This window comes from Vipera berus (genome assembly GCF_964194415.1).
Source record: "Vipera berus genome assembly, chromosome: 5".
In the NCBI taxonomy this organism is placed as follows: Eukaryota; Metazoa; Chordata; class Lepidosauria; order Squamata; family Viperidae; genus Vipera; species Vipera berus.
Window position 1 is genome coordinate 65,467,583 of NC_138207.1, and position 18,190 is coordinate 65,485,772.

The 18,190-nt window shown below is 37.8% G+C and overlaps 1 protein-coding gene across 1 annotated transcript in view; it reads left to right on the top strand.

The window, feature by feature from the left end:
* The window catches only part of PTPRE (protein tyrosine phosphatase receptor type E), a 139,303-nt gene that overhangs the window by 86,445 nt on the left and 34,668 nt on the right, over positions 1-18,190 (top strand). The window contains exons 3-6 of the mRNA XM_081330118.1: positions 3,949-4,055; positions 13,805-13,907; positions 14,225-14,298; positions 16,168-16,304. Of these exons, the coding sequence (XP_081186244.1) occupies positions 3,956-4,055; positions 13,805-13,907; positions 14,225-14,298; positions 16,168-16,304 (414 nt within the window). The 5' untranslated portion in view covers positions 3,949-3,955. The remainder of the gene's footprint in view (positions 1-3,948; positions 4,056-13,804; positions 13,908-14,224; positions 14,299-16,167; positions 16,305-18,190) is intronic.

The following is an 18,190-nucleotide window of genomic DNA, read 5'->3' on the forward strand; positions in this document are numbered from 1 at the left end:
GTTGGCTGCTGTTGTCCCTGAAGATTATAATTTCTTGCTTTAGCTATTAGGTGACTGACTGGCTGAATAATTTTATGCTGATTTTATAGTTAGAGTTTATTGATGTGGTTCTATAAGCCACCCAGAGTCTGGTGGAGAGAATGGCATATAAATGAGTTAAAAAAAATAAGTAAGTTGCATGCTGAATAAGGTAAGAATCACATTTGTATCCACAACCACTTTTGGTTCTGGTTTTCCTGTTGATTGACTTTGCTTCACTGTTTGCTACACTGTTAATCTGAGGGAACAGCTTGCCTTCAAAAGTTGTCGGTGTTTCATCACTGGAGGTTTTTAAGAAAAGACTGGACAGCCACCTGTCTGAAAAGGGTATAGGATCTCCTGCTTGAGCAAGGGGTTGGACTAGATGACCTCCAAAGTTCCTTTCAGTTCTGTTCTGATTCTGAATCTCAGGCTTTTCTTTTTTCATCGCTATATAAATGTATACAGCAATGTATGAAAGAACACATACAATAAAAATCCTAGTGTGTTTGGTTACTTCTCACAAAAGCGGTTCTCTCCACATGGCTGTGGAGATGCAGGTAGTCCTCAGCTTACAACAGTTTGTTTAGTGACCTTTCAAAGTTGCAGTGGCACTGAAAAAGAGTGACTTAATGACAGTCCAAGCTCCCTTCCAGCTCTGTTCCGATTGATTGATTGGGACAATGCAAACATGGACGCATGCTCCTTCAACATATACCGCTGATGCTGTGATTTTAGTGGATAGTGCATCTATTTTGTTGAAGTTCTGAGTGGTTTAATATTCCATAAATATATATCACTCAATCTATACACATTAGTTCAAGCTATCTTTTTTGTATTAGTGTAATTAATACTGCCGTGGTGGAGCAGAGGTTAGAATGCAGTAAGGTAAAGTTAAAGGTAAAGGTTCCCCCGCAGATGCGTGCTAGTCGTTTCCGACTCTAGGGGCCGGTGCTCATCTCCGTTTCAAAGCCGAAGAGCCAGCGCTTGTCCGAGGACGTCTCCGTGGTCATGTGGCCGGCATGACTAGACGCCAAAGGCGCACGGAACACTGTTACCTTCCCAATGTAGTGGTCCCTATTTTTCTACTTGCATTTTTACGTGCTTTCGAACTGCTAGGTGGGCAGAAGCTGGGACGAGTAACAGGTGCTCACTCTGTTACACGGCACTCGGGATTCGACCCGCCAAACTGCCGACCATCTGATCGACAAGCTCGGCGTCCTAACCCACTGAGCCACCACATCCATTCTAGAATGCAGTACTGCAGGCTAATTCTGCTGACTGATGAATGCCAGCAGTTCGGCAGTTCGAATATCACTGGTTCAAGGTTGACTCAGCCTTCCATGCTTCCGAAGTCAGTAAAAATGAGGACCTAAATTGTTGGGGGCAATATGCTGACTCTGTAAACCACTTAGAGAGGGCTGTAAAGCACTGTGAAGAGGTATGTAAGTCTAAGTGTTATTGTTATTGCAATCAAATGATGTAGAAACCTGAATAGTACCACTTCAGCCTGAACGTGAAGGCTTTTATGGTTGAAAATTATATTGAAGAAAAAATGGAAAGCGTTAACAAAATTCAGCAAAATATTAGACTAGGATATCACCGATCATTTCCAAATGTTTATTCTAGGACCTAGGAACTAGGCTTTTTTACTATTTGCATATTTTATTTAATTTAATACTTATTAAAATATGCATTGAATGTTTTCCTTCAGCCAAAATAGCATATAATTAATACTGGCATTTGGATGCTACAATTATTAGTATCTTGTGTTACAAAATGTACCTGTCTGTAATGACTGTATATACCACACTTATGTTTGATTGGCCAATTATATACTTACAAAGCGCAGCAAGTATCTGTATGATATAGTTTGTTAAGTAAAGTAACAGTAAGTTTATATAAAGATCAATTCATACAGGTGTACTATTGTATACAGACAATGCATATACCATTACTATGAACTTAAACACATATAATTTATAACTGCAACATAATTTTGTCTTGAGTCACTGTCAGCATGTTGGATGTGCCTTCTAATTGCTAATTAATGAGATGCAGGCAATAGTTTTTTTGTAAGATAGCCTCCATATTAGATTCTAGCCTGCATTGAACAGCATGATCATGCTTGGGTATAATTTGGTTTTGATTGTGCTTATTATGGGAGGCAGACCAAAATGTGCCAGTACATACCAGTATTATTATAGAAACCAAACCTACATCTTCTCTATCTTACAACGAAATGTTATGTCAAAACTTACTTAAGTTTTGTTAGGCATCATCTCTGTTGTCTTGCTAGTAGCAAACATGGCATGTAAAAGATTATGACTCAGAATGTCAGAGGAGTAAATGTTAAATAATATAAATTAATGAAGGAAATAAAAAAAATGCATAATGTGCCTGTGAAACTAAGAGAGAGGAGAATAAATTTAAAAATGTTTTGATTTTGTGGGGTGCAAAGGATAAATATGTGTAGACTCAATTATGAATGAAAGGCTAAAATATAGCACAAAGTATGAATTGGCATTAATTAGATTACTTTGATATGTATGAAAGAAGGAATTGATAAATTAGTGAGAGTTGTATGTTTTGCTCCAATAAGCAGGGGTAATGAGTTTTGAGAAAATAGCAACACTCTTGAGTATATGCATTCCAGAGGAAAAAATATATTGAGTTAGGTGAAACGAATGTGCGGCATAGAGCTAAGAAGGTACACAAATATTGATTGGCCATCCAAAAACAAATTAGAAACGAAACTAGTTTTGAACATTTCCCAGGGAAGATATTTAAGTAGGTAAGAACATGTCTATTCATACATATAGAAAAGAAATGAACTGAAACCACAATTGAATTATAGTAGATCAATTTAACTGTTAATGATGAAAGATTGGGAGTGTTAGTGAATGGTACAAGAGAAATATCCTTCATTAAAGATGATAAGTTAGGATGATAAGAGACAGACCATTAGGGGCAAATAAATGGAAGAAATTGTATTTATTTATTTAGGAATAAAAAGAAATAAGAAAAAAAAAGTAAAAGTGAAAGACTGAGTAGAATAATTTCACAGGAGAATGAATGAATGCAAAGTGGACGTTAAGAAAAAGGATATACCGTAGATGCTGCTTGGAATAGAATGAATAAATTGCAGAGTACCAGGGAATTGTTTAGACTTATGCTAATAGGAAAAAAGATTCTTAATGGAATAATGAAGTGAAAGAGACTACAGATGTATGTGCATGTGCATGTGTTTGTGGTACATGTTTATAAAAAATAAAAATGATCAGTAAAAGATTCCAAAACTGAGCAAGGAATATGACAAGGATTTGTGATGTCTCTTTGACTAATAAATGTTTGTATCATAAATGTAAAAGCAATGTTTGTGATAAATTTAGCAAGATGGGTTTGTCTGTATTCTTAGCTAGATGGGGTTATCTGTATACTTTTCTATATGGACAATTCCTTTGTCAAGATAACTTGAATTATTTCTAGAGAATGTTACATAAGTTGAATGAGGCCATGTAGAGTATCATACCTGATGTATCAAACAATTACAAACAATCACAAAAGAAATATATGAAGGAAGATTGAATGGACCAAGAGGATAGGAAGTCTGAGAAAGTTGTGTTTGAGTTGGACTGATAGGATCCTCAAAAAGGGAGAAATGAGTTGGTTAAAGAAAAAGCATCAACTAAGCAGCATCAAAAAAGTATTTCTTTCTTTCTTATATTTTCATGAAACAACACAAATCTTTAGATCTGGCAAATGAACTAGCAATTAGATAAAAATAAAAAGACCACTGGAGACAGAATACATTTTTATTCTAATAGTAAATTAAATTAATTTCTCTATTAAATGTGAGGGAAATTATACTGTTAAGATTTTTAAAATATTGTTTCAGATTTATTTAACTACTTATTGTTTCTTTGGCAGATCCAAGATGGAGTATTTTTGTTCAATATTCCTAATTTCCATTAATTTTCTACATTCCGAAGCATTACATGACAATGGAACCGCATCACATAATGAAACAACAACAGGTAGGGAAAAATTCAGTTTTGGAGATTGATCTGGTGTTAATTTATATATTTTTATTTCCAAACTTATTGGACTTTAATCCTCATGTTTTCTAGCAAATATAAACATTCAGATATATACTAGACTTTTTAATGATAATACATCTCATTTAGTATTAATACACCAAGAAACAGTCTTAGATCATGTATGTGAGTATACTGTATATAAAATGCAGTTAGAAAATGAACAAAAGTTCAATAAAATTTTCATTAAAAAATTGATAAATGTAAGAAAGTTATAAGATATATTGATATAATAAGAATTGTACTAATTTAAATATGAGACAGTAAATATTAAGGGAAAAAGAGAGGAAACATTTAATGTAATAGTTTGAGATCTGTACTAAAGATATTTGTATGTTATTGAATTATTGACCAACTCAGCCGCCACGTTGCTTTTCAAATATTTAAATGTAAAACTAGAAAATCAATAAAAGTTTCATAAAAAAAGAAAATGAACAAAAGTGCTTTAAACACAAAGTTACAATTAATTATTATCAATGAATAATTGGTCTCAATAATGACTATGTTAAATTAGAGTGTCTAACGACCTGGAAATAGTATTATGATGATGTTTCAGCTATTTTAGAGCCACCCTCTTGTGCCAGTTTATCTTTACTGGGAAGAATGTCTCAGAAGTATGATTTAGATTTCATCAAATAGTCTTCATAATTCAGAAAATATTAATTTCTAAACCTCCAGTGAAGAATATGAGAATCTAACCCATACTCAAGTTGTGGTTTGATCAAGATTGTGTTATGGCCAGTTTAGGTTAGTTAACATTACAGAGCTTATTTAGCCAATAATAATGATCAGTACAAAAATTAGTACTTGATTTTTATATTTTAAATATATATTTTTTAAAAAGTTATAAATATATTTTAAAATTAACAAATCCAGAAGCAGTGTTATAATTGGTATGATCGTCCAAATTGTCATGGTTATAAACCTCTCAGCATGTTAATCTACTCTTTTCTAAAGGCTTTAAGTTGCATCTAAGTCAATTACTTCTAAAGATCAATAATTTCAAAGCATTTCCTCATTCAGTGATGAACTAAATGATTCAGTCCTTCTAAAGCTATCCTAAAAGCAGATTGGCCTTTCATAATCCTTTTCAGACATTCACACTGATCCTCCAGTTGTAACATAGTAAGGCATTCAGAAAGAATTTGTTTGCTGCTGAATTACTAAAGGCAAATTCCAACTAGTGGGCCTGCTGCTTGCTAGATCTTGAAGAATTGACCCCAGTCAGTAACAATTCATTAAAAAAATGTTAATTTTGATCCAGCTAATTAATACTCAGTTATTTTCCTAATTAGTAAACTGTACTCCAGATGACTACACTTGAAATTGCTTGACTGGCTGGCTCATAATAAGATTCTGATTAAAGAGTCACCTAGATTTTTTTAAACAGATAGATCCATTTTTGATCATCCCCTAGTTCAGGGGTAGGCAACCTCGGCTCTTTTATGACTCATGGACTTCAACTTCCAGGATTCCTGAGTCAGCAGCTGACTCAGGAATTCTGGGAGTTGAAGTCCATGAGTCATAAAAGAGCCGAGGTTGCCTACCCCTGCCCTAGTTCTACTACAATTTGTGTGAAAAATGTGCATATCATCCAAAAGGAGGCTGATATAACACTGTTTTCAGTTAAAAGTGATGTTTGACTTACTTCTAAGTGATGGGCTTTGCATCAAACTAGTAGCCTTTGATTGAATGGAAGCCTATGAAGATACTTTCCAGGATGTCTCTTGGTGCTAATTCCCGATGAAAAATGAGTGAAGAATCGTTATCTGTTTCTTCCTCTCCTATTTAATTTTTATGTAAACTCCATAATCCAAGCTCTAAAACACACTGAATTCCCTCCACTCAAATTGGCTAATGAACCTTTCTCAGTTCTCCATTATGCAGATTTGCTCCATACTCAAGTGAACCTAAGTAACTTTCATTTTGAAGGGGGAAGACTTGCTGTAATTATTCTAGTGTTCTTCAGTAAAAGGCATAGCCATATTTATTGTTATCAAATAAACAGTACTAGTATCCAGCTAGGAATAACCTTTCAGGCATTTGCAATTTTGGAAAGAATAATGAAAAGCTCCTAGCTTGTAAACCTGCCAGCGCAATCCTGTATTTTGCAGGCAGTAGAGGCTGAAAGTAGCTATGTGACCATTGCTCTTAATAGCTCCCAGTAATATAGCTCCCAGATTTGCTTTGATACAGATCTTATGCGCACTGAAGCAGTCCAGTAGAAAAATTAACATCTATTTTCTGAGCATACTAGAAGATTCCCAACTCTTGGTTCTCTTTGGAGTGAGGCCTTATTCCAACAAACTAAATTTATTTCAATAGAAAGCTCTTTGGCTGTTCTGACTCTTCTGGGTGGTTTTTACTTAGCTTGAAAAAAAGTCATTGAAGTCAACTTAGAAAACATGGCCTCTCAGTTCAATAGCTAAATTCACTAAGGTTAGAGCAGCCAACCTCGCATTGAAAGCCAATGTTTCTGATATTGACCTTCACAATGATTGGAATTTATCCCTTGTTCGTACAGGGGTAGTATAGATGGAAGACCTTTTACCCCAGCAGATTATGCTGGGTGAAATGGAGTCTGCTGCTCCTGTTTTATCGTGTTGCCCTTTTGATACAGCTTGACATTTAAATTTAATTTAATGGTCTTCTGCTGTCAAATTGTTCTGGGTAGTCTATAGAAAAAACTGTCCTTCCTTTACCTGATGTGCATTCAGAAGCACTTTGAGAATAAGCCAGTTTTGTGGAGTTGTTAGTATCGTTAGAATGCCAGTGGTTTTGATATTAAACAATTGTATATTACCTTCTGGGTAAAATGGATTTGCTTTGATTGTTGTATGGTTTGGACATATTTTGTTCTTTGTTTTTATCATTGCATTATTTTATTGTTCTGTGTGGTTTATCTGTGAACTAAGATAAGGTTGCTGGGAGTTGAGTGGTGTATAACAATGTATAGCAACTTCGCCTTCCAGATTTACTTTCTTTATGCCACTGATATCTTATTTAGTAGATATCTTACTTAATCTTTTTTAAAAAAACATTCTTTTTGGCTTATTTCATTTTTTTGTTCTTTCCTTCTCTCTCTAGTTATTACTAATTACCATATAAATGAGCAGCCCTCTATTTAGATGTTGAACATGCTTGAGATGTATAGCATGTGCTGCTTTATTAACCCTTCATTTTAGTTGCATGGAAGACAGTAGGATTATATTTCCACTAACTGAATAGAACTGCTGCAAAATTGGAGTATTTTTGCAAACCATCTGCAGTGGCCTAGTTAGCAGCGTTTTAAATTGAAAGAACTCTAATCAATGACCGCTCATAAAAACTTCTTTTGAATGTAATTTGATACAAGATCCAGAGCCTTTATATTTCACCAAAAGTTTCAAACCTTCAATACTTGATAATATTGTATGCTATAAAAGCAACAGTTAAGATAACAGTGAGAACAATTAATCAGTGCAGCGGCTTGCCTCCAGAGGTTGTGGGTGCTGCATCACTAGAAATTTTTCAAAAAGAAATTATAGCCATTTTTTTCAGAATAGTATGGGGTCTCCTAATTGAGCAAGGGGTTGGATTAGAACAGGGCTTTTCAACCTTTTCATCCATTGTACCACTTTTAGGACAAGGCAATGTCTGAATACCACCAGTCGCCCAGCAAGGTGTCAAAAACTTGACACCCCCCCAAAAAAGGAAAAAAATGATAAAGTACAGGTAGTCCTTGACTTACAACGATTCACTTAGTGACTGTTCAAAGTTACGACGGCAGTGAAAAAGTGACTTATGACCATTTTTCACACTTATAACTGTTGCAGCATCCCCAAGGTCATGTGATTTACATTTGGATGCTTGGCAATCGATTCATATTTATGATGGTCATGTTCCAGGGTCATGTGATCGCCTTTTGCAACCTTCTGACAAGCAAAGTTAGTGGGGAAACCAGATTCACTTAACAATCATGTTACTAATTTAATTTCTCTCTCTCCTTCTTTTTCTCTCCCTCTCTCCACCCTCTCTCTCCCCCTCCCTCTTTGTTTCTCTCTCCTCTCTCTTCCTCTCTCTTCCTCTCTCTCTCCCTTTCTCTCCCTCTCCCTCTATTTTTCTCTTTCCCTCTCTATTTCTCCCTCTTTCTCTCTCTCTCTCTATTTCCTTCCCTTTCTTTCTCCTTCTCTCTCTCTCCCTCTTTCTCTCCCTCTCTATTTTTCTCTTTCCCTTTCTCTATTTCTCCCTCTTTCTCTCTCTCCCTCTATTTCCCTCCCTCTTTCTTTCTCCTTGTCTCTCTCTCCCTCTTTCTCTCCCTCTCTTTCCCTCTCCTTCTTTCTCTCTCTCCCTCTATTTCTCTCCCTTTCTTTCTCCTTCTCTCTCTCTCCCTCTTTCTCTCCTTTTCTCTCCCTCCCTATTTCTTTCTCCTTCTCTCTCTCCCTCTCTTTCTCTCTTTCTCTCCCTCTCTTTCTTTCTCTCTCTTTCTCTCTCTTTCCCTCCCTCTCCCATTGTTTCTTCCTTCTTTCCTTCCTTCCTTTCTTCCTTCCCTCCCTCTTTGTCCTTTCCTCATTCCCTCCCTCCCATTGTCATTTCTTTCCTTCCTTCCTTCCAAATCCATTTTTACCAAGAAACCTGATGCCCACTTAATTCTTCATGAAGCACCGGAGGAAAGTTGGGGAAGATCTATCAATGATATTTGGAGGTTGCTAGCTCATTTAATAAGCTTTATTCCAGCAACAGAAATACCTTGCATTCGCTCACAGTCGATCCACGCACACCAACAATGCTGCTGTGGACCGCGGGGCACGAAGGCGCCCTTCACACGGGAGGGATGGAAGACGCACCAAAGCACCCTTCTCCCCGCTCGCCTTCTGCAGACGCAGCCGGAGTCCTGGGTGGGAGTAGATCCGCCACTCAGGGAAGCACATGCTAGCAACTCACAACAGCTGCTCTTGCGGGACAGAGGCACAAAGCCGGCCAGACAGGGCTCGGAGCGGTTGACCGTCCCGGACTACAGCTGCGCTTCCAACTTTCCCAGGGCGGCCCCCGCAGCGGAGCATAGCGCAGGGCACCAGCATGCCACACTGCCACAGAAGTGGCCCACCGGAGCAGCCCCAACTCCTTCACCCCCGACAGGCCCTCGTCCCGTAGCCTCCCGCTGCTGGAAACCTGCGGCGGCATAGCAGGGCTTGCGAAAAGTGGGGTGGGTGGCTGCTCCCGGCAAATAGGGCAAGGCCGCTGCTGCTCGAAAGCCAGGGTTTGGTGGCCGGCGACGCGCTTGCACAGGGCTCTCCCGTGGCTGGCGGGCCGAATGGGGACTGGCCTCTTCCTCTCCGCGCTAGAGCAGCACCTGCGGAGGCGGCCCTGCGGCCCAGCTTTCTCTTGCAGAAAGCAAGCTGAAACAGAGCAAGGGAGATTGCCATCAACGTGAATTGGCGTATGTTGAGAAACACCAATCTTGTGCTGCTGCAATCTCCCTCGCTCGGTTTCAGCTTGCCTTGCTGCAAGAGAAAGCAAGCTGAAACAGAGCGAGGGAGATTGCAGGAGCGCGAGATCGGCCGATTCACGTTCCTGGCAATCTCCCTCGCTCCATTTCAGCCTGCTTTCTCTTGTAGCAAGGGAAGCTGAAACAGAGCGAGGGAGATTGCAGGAGCGCGAGATCGGTGTTTCTCAGCACGCGCCGATTCATGCTCCTGGCAATCTCCCTCGCTTTCCACTTGTGGAGGTCAGGGCTAGCCATATGGATCAGCTGGCGATTCCATACAGCTGGCCCCAACCTCCGCCAATGGGCTCCAGTCAGTGGAGGTCAGGGCCAGCTGTACGGAGTTGCCAACAGTGGGGGGAGGGAGTCGGGCGCGTTTTTTCCTCCACACCCACATTGTGATGGCTTCGCCTGCCTTGGCGCGCATCAGGAAAACAAAAGTGGGCCTCGATTCCCACCTGCTGCCACAGGATGAATCCTCGGGGAGGGTGTGTGCCGTCTGGCTGCTTTGCTTTTCCCTTTGCATTGCACATTGGGAAGAGGAGAGGGGGAAATCTCTCAAGCCCCGGGAGGGAGGCAATGTGAGGGCTGTGAGGGGTATCACAAGCTCGTGGGGGGGGGGAGAAAAAGAAGATGGATGTGAGTGGACACAAACACCTACCTGCTGAGGGAGTGGATGGCTCTGTCCCCTTCAGGCTCACACTTTTTTCTGGGGGAAGGACAACATGGTTGCTGCACAATGAGTCCCAGGGGAGGGCGGGGCCTCACTCTGCACCTGCGCTCTTCATGCGGCCTGGTAGGTTCCTGCAGCAGCATGTTTTCTGGCAGCAAGTAAGCTAGGAAGGAGCAGGGGGGAGGCAGGGGGATGCAGGAGTAGGAAGGCAACGCCGCGTACCACCAGCCATGTGCTCGCGTACCACCAGTGGTATGTGTACCACTGGTTGAAAAGCCCTGGATTAGAAGACCTCCAAGGTCCCTTCCAACCCGATTATTCTACGATCTGTGTTCTCTGCTTCTTTCCTTCTTGGGCACAGGAGAAAAACATATCACCATGGATACGTGGAAGACCCTAAAACAACTACCATGGGAGGGCATACCAGTCACAAAATGGCCATAAAAGCAATTACAAATAACTGTAAAAACATTGTAGCCAAATTTGAACCACATATCTCCAAACTACTCATACTTGGAAGACCCCAAAAGCCATATGTCTAAATTTTGGTAAACTATAGTATAATAATTATTTTAGGAACAGTAAAATATTAAGAACAGGAACGATGCAATGTTCAATTTCTCTTTGATTGGATTTACAAAGCTACTTCTGGAAATGTTTTAACATCAGCCTCTTGATGCTGAATGTGACAGGGTGATCTGTTTGCTATTCTGGCTTATCTTGCTGTAACTAAGAAAATAGTAATTGGTAAAGCATTGCTGATTTCCTGTTTGGGATGCTTCCTTATTCACTGGCCTGTTGCAGAAAAAAATACATTTTTCACTCCTGTTGGACTAGGAATATAGAGGATTGATCTTAATACCCATGTGGTAGTTCATGGAAATAAAACCTAAAATTAAAAACATTAAATGTAATATTGTTGCACTACTTAAACTCAGAATACATTCCTATACGCAAAGCATTGTTTTATGTGACCTCAATTTTCTGCTATTTCTTTTTCTTTCAGCTTCAGTTTCTATTTTGCAGATATACCCCAGTGTTCATGCTATCTAAGAGAATAATTAGTTTGCATATTTCTGCTGTTTGCTTGATTTTCTATCTATGTCCCACCCGGTTATATAGTTTGCACTTTTATTTCAACTCATCTCTCACTTCTTTTGATTTGATTGAAGTCACGCAAAATAATTAATCTTAAATCTGATGGATCCCAATTCAACTGGGCACGTCTAGTGTACCTTTTGTTAGAGTTGCTTTGTTACTATTCTTGTCTTTTGTTTCTTGGTGAGCTGTCATTTAAAGCCTACTACGGAATGGGAAATTTATGAATGCAAAGTTTGCATATATTTTTTTCAAATTTACATTTAACAGATTTTCAGTGAAATAGCATTGTGGTTGAGAGGTAAATCACAAAGTCCCTACTCTACAAACTTTTTTATGGGTATATTTTTGAATGCTGTTCAAAAAAAATGGTCAAAAGTATTTTATCTCATCATTTTCATTGAGCAAGATGTTCTTTGTTGTTAGTAAAATCCTTATTAAATAATGTCAATTTTCACACAGATTTGTTTCTGATACATAATTTGCAATGGCTTATGTCAGTGATTGCAAACCTTTTAGAGATCGAGTGCCCAAACTGCAACCCAAAACCCACTTATGTATCGTTGGGTGCTAGGTGGGCATGTCCCTTTGGGTGGGTGTGGCTGCGGTGGTAACGGCAGACTGGGTGGGACTAAAAAGTTCAATCAATCAATTCCAACTTTGCGAGATCTTTTTTTTCCCCATGAGAAGTTGAAATTGATTGATTGAACTTTTTTTTTTTGCACATGGCGGTGGAGGCCTAAAGCGAAAAGGTTTTATAAAACCCAGCTGAAGGCCTAAGACTGGGGAGACGGCGTGCATGCCCACATAGAGGGCTCTGCCTGCCCCCCTGTGGCACGCGTGCCATAGGTTCGCCACCACGGGCTTATGTAATTTGACATAATGAGGAAAGAAATTCACCGCAGTAAACCTTATTTAAGAAAGATTTATCCCCCTGAACAGTGAAATTAGTGATTACTGACAAAATTACAGCCAAAATAAGATTTATGAGAAGCAAGAGAGGTATTATCAGAATGTTCAGGAAAAAAACCTGACAATGCACAAAAACTTTTTTTCAACTTCATATTTAAGATGAATCCATCTAATAAGCCTTATTTGTGGGATTGCTATAGACAAAGATAAACAGAGGTAAAAACAATTAATTTTCTTCTGTACTTAAACATTTAGGTTGGGTTAAAAATCCTGACATAGTTTGACATGAAGAGTATCTTCTGAGTATTACTATATTTTGAAAACATGTTATTATTGTGATAACAATAATTACTATACTATTTTTATTCCTTTTGCCATAGCTTATTTTTGCTTTCTTCTTCTTCTTGAGTTGCTGTTAATATCATGAGGGATCATTCACAATGTTGAACTGCTTAAATGTTGTACTACAGTCTAGTCTTGTATCGTATCTACTTTTCCTATCTTTTGTAGAAAAGAAGATAAATATACCATGATTTAGTATGATACTAGAAAGAAACATTAATTCCCATTTAATTTTAAAAAATAATTTGATGTTTGAGGTTAACTGGTTATTAATAGTTTTGATAAAATTGACATCTTATTTCATTCATTCAGAAACAGGGCATAGGGAATTATTGTTGCATTCTCTTTACATTCTACTTCTTCAGATTTCCTCAGCTACAGTTTTGGTTTTTGGCCTGCAATGAATAAAAACATATATTACATTGGGTTGTTCAGATTTCACATGTATCCCACATGTATTCCAATATAAGTAGAGGTAGAGTGATATCTGAGTCCCCGAAAGTTAAAAATGATGCTGAAAAAAGTGGCTTATGACCATTTTTCACACTTACAACAGTGGCAGCATCCCCATAGTCAGGTGATCAAAATTCAGACACTTGGCAGCTGGTTCACATTTATCTTGGTTGCAGTGTCCTGTGGTCATGTAATTCCTTTTTGCAACCATCTGACCAGCAACTTAACAACCGTGTTACCAGTGCTTTTTTTGTAAAAGAAAAAGGTGCCGGAACTCACACATGTCATACAACCCGCCTTGCCTACCCTACAAGGTTCCATCCAAAAAAGGTGCCGGAACTCCATTCTGAGCATTCTATGAGAAAAAAAGCCCTGCGTGTTACTAATTTAACAACTGCAATTATTCACTTAACAACTGGAGCAAAAAAGATCATAAAATGAGGCAAAATTTACTTACTGTTTTGCTTAACAACAGAAATTTTGGGTCCAATTGTGGCTATAATTCGAGGACTACCTGCATATACAGTACGAATAAGTTCTAATGAGAAAAAAAGCTCCAAAACATTTCAGTGCTTTAACTCGTTTCTTTAAAATATTTAAACTAAATTTCCTTTATATCTGGTAGTGTCAGAAAAATATCATTTACAAAATCCAATGTATAATGTGTATGTTTCTGTTCCACTAATTTTCTGTTTGTAATCAATTGGTGATTTAGCACCAGCTCATGTTTCTGTTTTTGATTTTTAGATCCCCCAAGAGAAAATGGTCAGCCATCCCATTTACTGACTTCAGTGCTGATCCTGATTTTAGTGTTCATAATTTTAATTATTTTAGCTGGCTATTTCTTCAGGTATGTATGAATCAGACTCTTGATGTGGAACTAGTCATTTCTTGTTACCATGTGATCTCTTAAGGAAATGAAAGTTGCATAGCTGCAGCTGTGCTGTCTGTAGTTTCCCACATTAATCAGTGTCGTGGATGGAGGATGTTATACACCATTTCTGTGCATCAGCTACAATATAACATTTATAACTGGGGAAAAATGATTAGAAGAACCTTCTCCAGAATTACTGGGTTTGTGAGCCATAATATAGAAAATTTTTGCAACTTATTTAGTATCTTGAGACCTAAACTGTGGTCTTCTAAATGCTTCTTATATTTATTAAGGTTCCGAAGACACAGAAAAGCGGTTGTAAATTCCACTGATAAAAAAATGCCAAACGGAATCCTAGAAGAGCAAGGTAATTATTTCTTTATTTAATTGTATATAACGATTTGCTTCCTTTTATAATGTAATGTTGAAAGGGGAAGCAAATAGGTTTTACAGGGTTGGTTATTCATTTGTTGTTGTGTTTGATAACTGTTACTCATCAGAGAAGATTTGTTCACATATTATGTTCACATACTTTTGTTCACATATTAATGTTTGCATTTATAGTACAATTTGATTCAGAAAGATCTTTTTTAAAACATTGCATTGTATTAAGTTATAATTTCAGGAATTCCATTTAAATATCTGTTAGATGTAGAATTAATTTTATTTGTAAATTTTCATGGAGTCAGTTTTTAACTGCATGCATAATTATTTTGAATAAGGAACTAAATGACAAACATAACAAATATAAAAAATATATATGAATTAACATCTAAAGGAAGAAGGTCAAAGAAAATTGAGTTAGTTTCTGTACATGCTGAACACTCATGAACACATTTTAAACCCCCTCACCTAATTTCATCATGTAACAAATACAGTACAATAACACATGCATTTCTTGCATTATCAGCTTCATACTTTAAAACATTCCTTTTGTAAATCCAGAATAATAAAACTTTATAAATCATTTTTCTGATTTATTATTTGTATGTCCTCTTTAGTTATTGAGATTTTAGCCAGTTTCAGATGTAAATCCCTTATAGAATCCTTTTCTACATCATTCTTGGAGTCTGTCATTTTAAAATCCATTTTCAGAAAAATGGATTTGAAAAGACTGTAAATAGCAATAGCACTTAGGCTTATATACCACTTCATAGTGCTTTACAGCCCTCTCTAAGTGGTTTACAGAGTCAGCATATTGCCCCCAACAAACTGGGTCCTCATTTTACCAAATTCGGAAAGATGGAAGGCTGAGTCAACCTTGAAACGGTCAGAATCGAACTCCTGGAGTGAGCAGTGAGTTAGGCTGCAGTACTGCATTCTAACCACTGTGCCACCACGGCTCTAAAGCTAGTAAAACTAGTAATTGTTGTGAAGTTTTCCATTGATGTTGGCTGTACAGATGTGGTCTTAATTTTAAGTTTTTATTTTAAATATATAATGGAAGTAAAATGTACATTGCTTTTTTGGCTATGCATATAATACAGCCAACTGGATTATTGCAATGCACTCTATATGGGGCTACTCCTGAAAAGTATCCGGAGCTTCAACTGCTACAGAATGAGGCTGTGTGAGCCATACTGGGTGCCCATTGAAGGCCACATATAACATCCTTCCTCCATAAACTGCACTGGGTGCCAGTTTGTTTCCAGGTGCAGTTCAAGGTGTTGGTCATCACCTGGCATAGGCACCAGGCTACCTACAGAACTGACTTCACCCCCATTACATCAGCCCATCCCACTCAATCAATCATGGAATATATACTGCAGATCCATCAGCCAAAGAATTTCAATTAGCTGGACCTAGAAAGAGAGCCTTCTCTGGCATTACCGCTACATTATGTAACATCCTGCCCGCAGAGGTGAGGCAACACCCCACTCTCCTGGCCTTCTGCAAAGGAATCAAAACTTGGCTCTATGACCTTGCCAAGAGGGGCACAGAAGACCACACACCTGTGAGGCTGGCTGTCCCCATGAGAGTCCCCCTGCCTGTATTAATTAATGCTGTGGCCATCTTGGATTTTTTTAAAACCCTTTTTTGAAATCTTATAATGCTATAATAATAATTAAAAAAAATAAACTTAAAATAATTTTCACATTTGAATGTTAATTTTATATATTTTCTATATATTGATTAGACTGGGCACAACCCGGAGCCCCTCTCTGAGAGAGGTGGGTATTTAGAAACTTGATTTATAAATACATAGATACAGTGTTCTTTCATCTCCTTTTGACAGAACAGCAGAGGGTGATGCTTCTCAGACAGTCTCCTTCTGGCCCAAGGAAGTATTTTCCTATTCCAGTAGAGCTCTTGGAAGAGGAAATCCGGATAAGAGCAGCTGATGATGGGAAGTTGTTCCGGGAAGAGTTTAATGTGGGTTGCCTTATTTTGTTACTTCATTTTGGTTTTCTTAAATGAAAGATGGCAAATAAAATGAACAAATTATTTTTTTCCCAGTGAACAATAAAAGTTGCTTTTGTATGTATCAGTTTCATGCTCTGGGATTGTTGAGATATATTGCACGCTCCTATGCTGTGTAAACTCTTATTATATCTATTATTAACAAAATTGGAATTTTAAGGGGTCTCTACCTTTTTTGGAAATGAGATTTCCAATCCTATATCTTGCTGCTATTCAGCTAAGTGGCAAATTGGTTGACATGTTTCCAGATGTTTTACATTATCATGAGTAATAATCTAAATTATTACTCTCTGTAATAATATATGATGCTTGACCACCAGCAACTGTTACATTTTACAAAATCCTTAAGTTTTAGTCTTGGGAATTAGGGTTATGTGAACCTCATAACTACTCCAAAACATTTAAAACCAGGTGATAAAGGAAAGATTCATATATCATACTGAAATAATAATGCAATATGACTGCTTCTTCCTTAATGTGTTATTTGGACCGAAACATTCAGGTTTCAAAACCATGGTTTAAATCTTAAACCTAACCTTTGTGGTTTATTTCAATAAAACAGGGATGTTAGCTCATTATGTGAAACTAGTTAGTCTCTCCTACACTTCGCTACTTTCATACTTACAAATCCTGCTTCTTTCCAGAATTATGCCTTTTAAAAGCCATTCAGTTTTTACTACAGTGGCAGATAACTACCTCTCATCATCCCTAGCCAGAGAGGCCAATAGCAAGCAATTGTAGGAGTTGTGGACCTAAACATCTGGAAGGCAATAGGCTCTCTACTTTTGCCTTCTTCTAGGAACTATTTACCATAAAAAAGGATAGTAAGTACTTTTTAAAGACACCTAATGGAGAAGAGAGGTAATCATAACAAAGCTATCCCATTTCAATCTCCCTCTCATGGAAGCTGGAAATAGTGAGGTTGAAGCCCCCAAAATCTCAAGTGCACCAAGTTAAGAAGAATTGATTAAAAACTTGCTAAATATAATGTCTCACTTCAGGTCAGAGTTCATAATATATTTTTTGCTTCCTGCTGCATGGTGCTTGCATGAAGAGGGTTGTGGGGCTGGAAAATAGCTGATAGATAATCTCTCTCTGGCTTCTGAAGGCCAGTTCCATAAAAGTGAACTTACCTTCTGTGCTGGTTGGTTTCAGCAGTTCTGCGATGTAGTCGTGATTATCACATGTTTACATTCATTTTAAGTTTATATAGGTGAAAAGGTTGCCAATTAAACTGCCAGGCATGGAATCATGCCCTTTAGAGTGGAGCTTCGTAATTGGCAGGACTGTAGGTCAGGAATTATGATTACGTGTTTAAAACTTGCCTTTTCAAGTCTGAATTAATGTGAGTATATTGAGTTGTGTGGCTAAATACATTAGGAAAAGACAAACATGCAAATCTACATTGACAATGGTCATCCTTAAAATGGGTGTGAAAGTTAATTTTATGCTTGTTCTCTGTTTCTCAAGCGACTTTCTGGAGAAATACTGAAATAGAAACAAGCCTTTTAAAAAACCTCCCTTGCCTCACATAAAAAAAGGGAAGTTCAGTTTTCCAGTTTTGCACAATTTGTCTGCTTATGCAAAGGAAAACAAAGTGCTCAAAGGATAAAAGTAATTTTTTAAAAAACTTCCATAAAAGCTCACTTCTTACTTTTATTTTTGCCAAATATATTGAAGTGAAATTTAGGAAAACCAGAGTATCAAAATAATATATAGTATATTATAGTAGTTCATGGTCAGTTTTCAGTTATTTATTTTACGTTCCTGTTTTGTGTGCGTGTGTGCGTGTGTGTGTTAAAGAGAGAAGGGTGTGTGTGTGACTGTTTTCTGTTTAA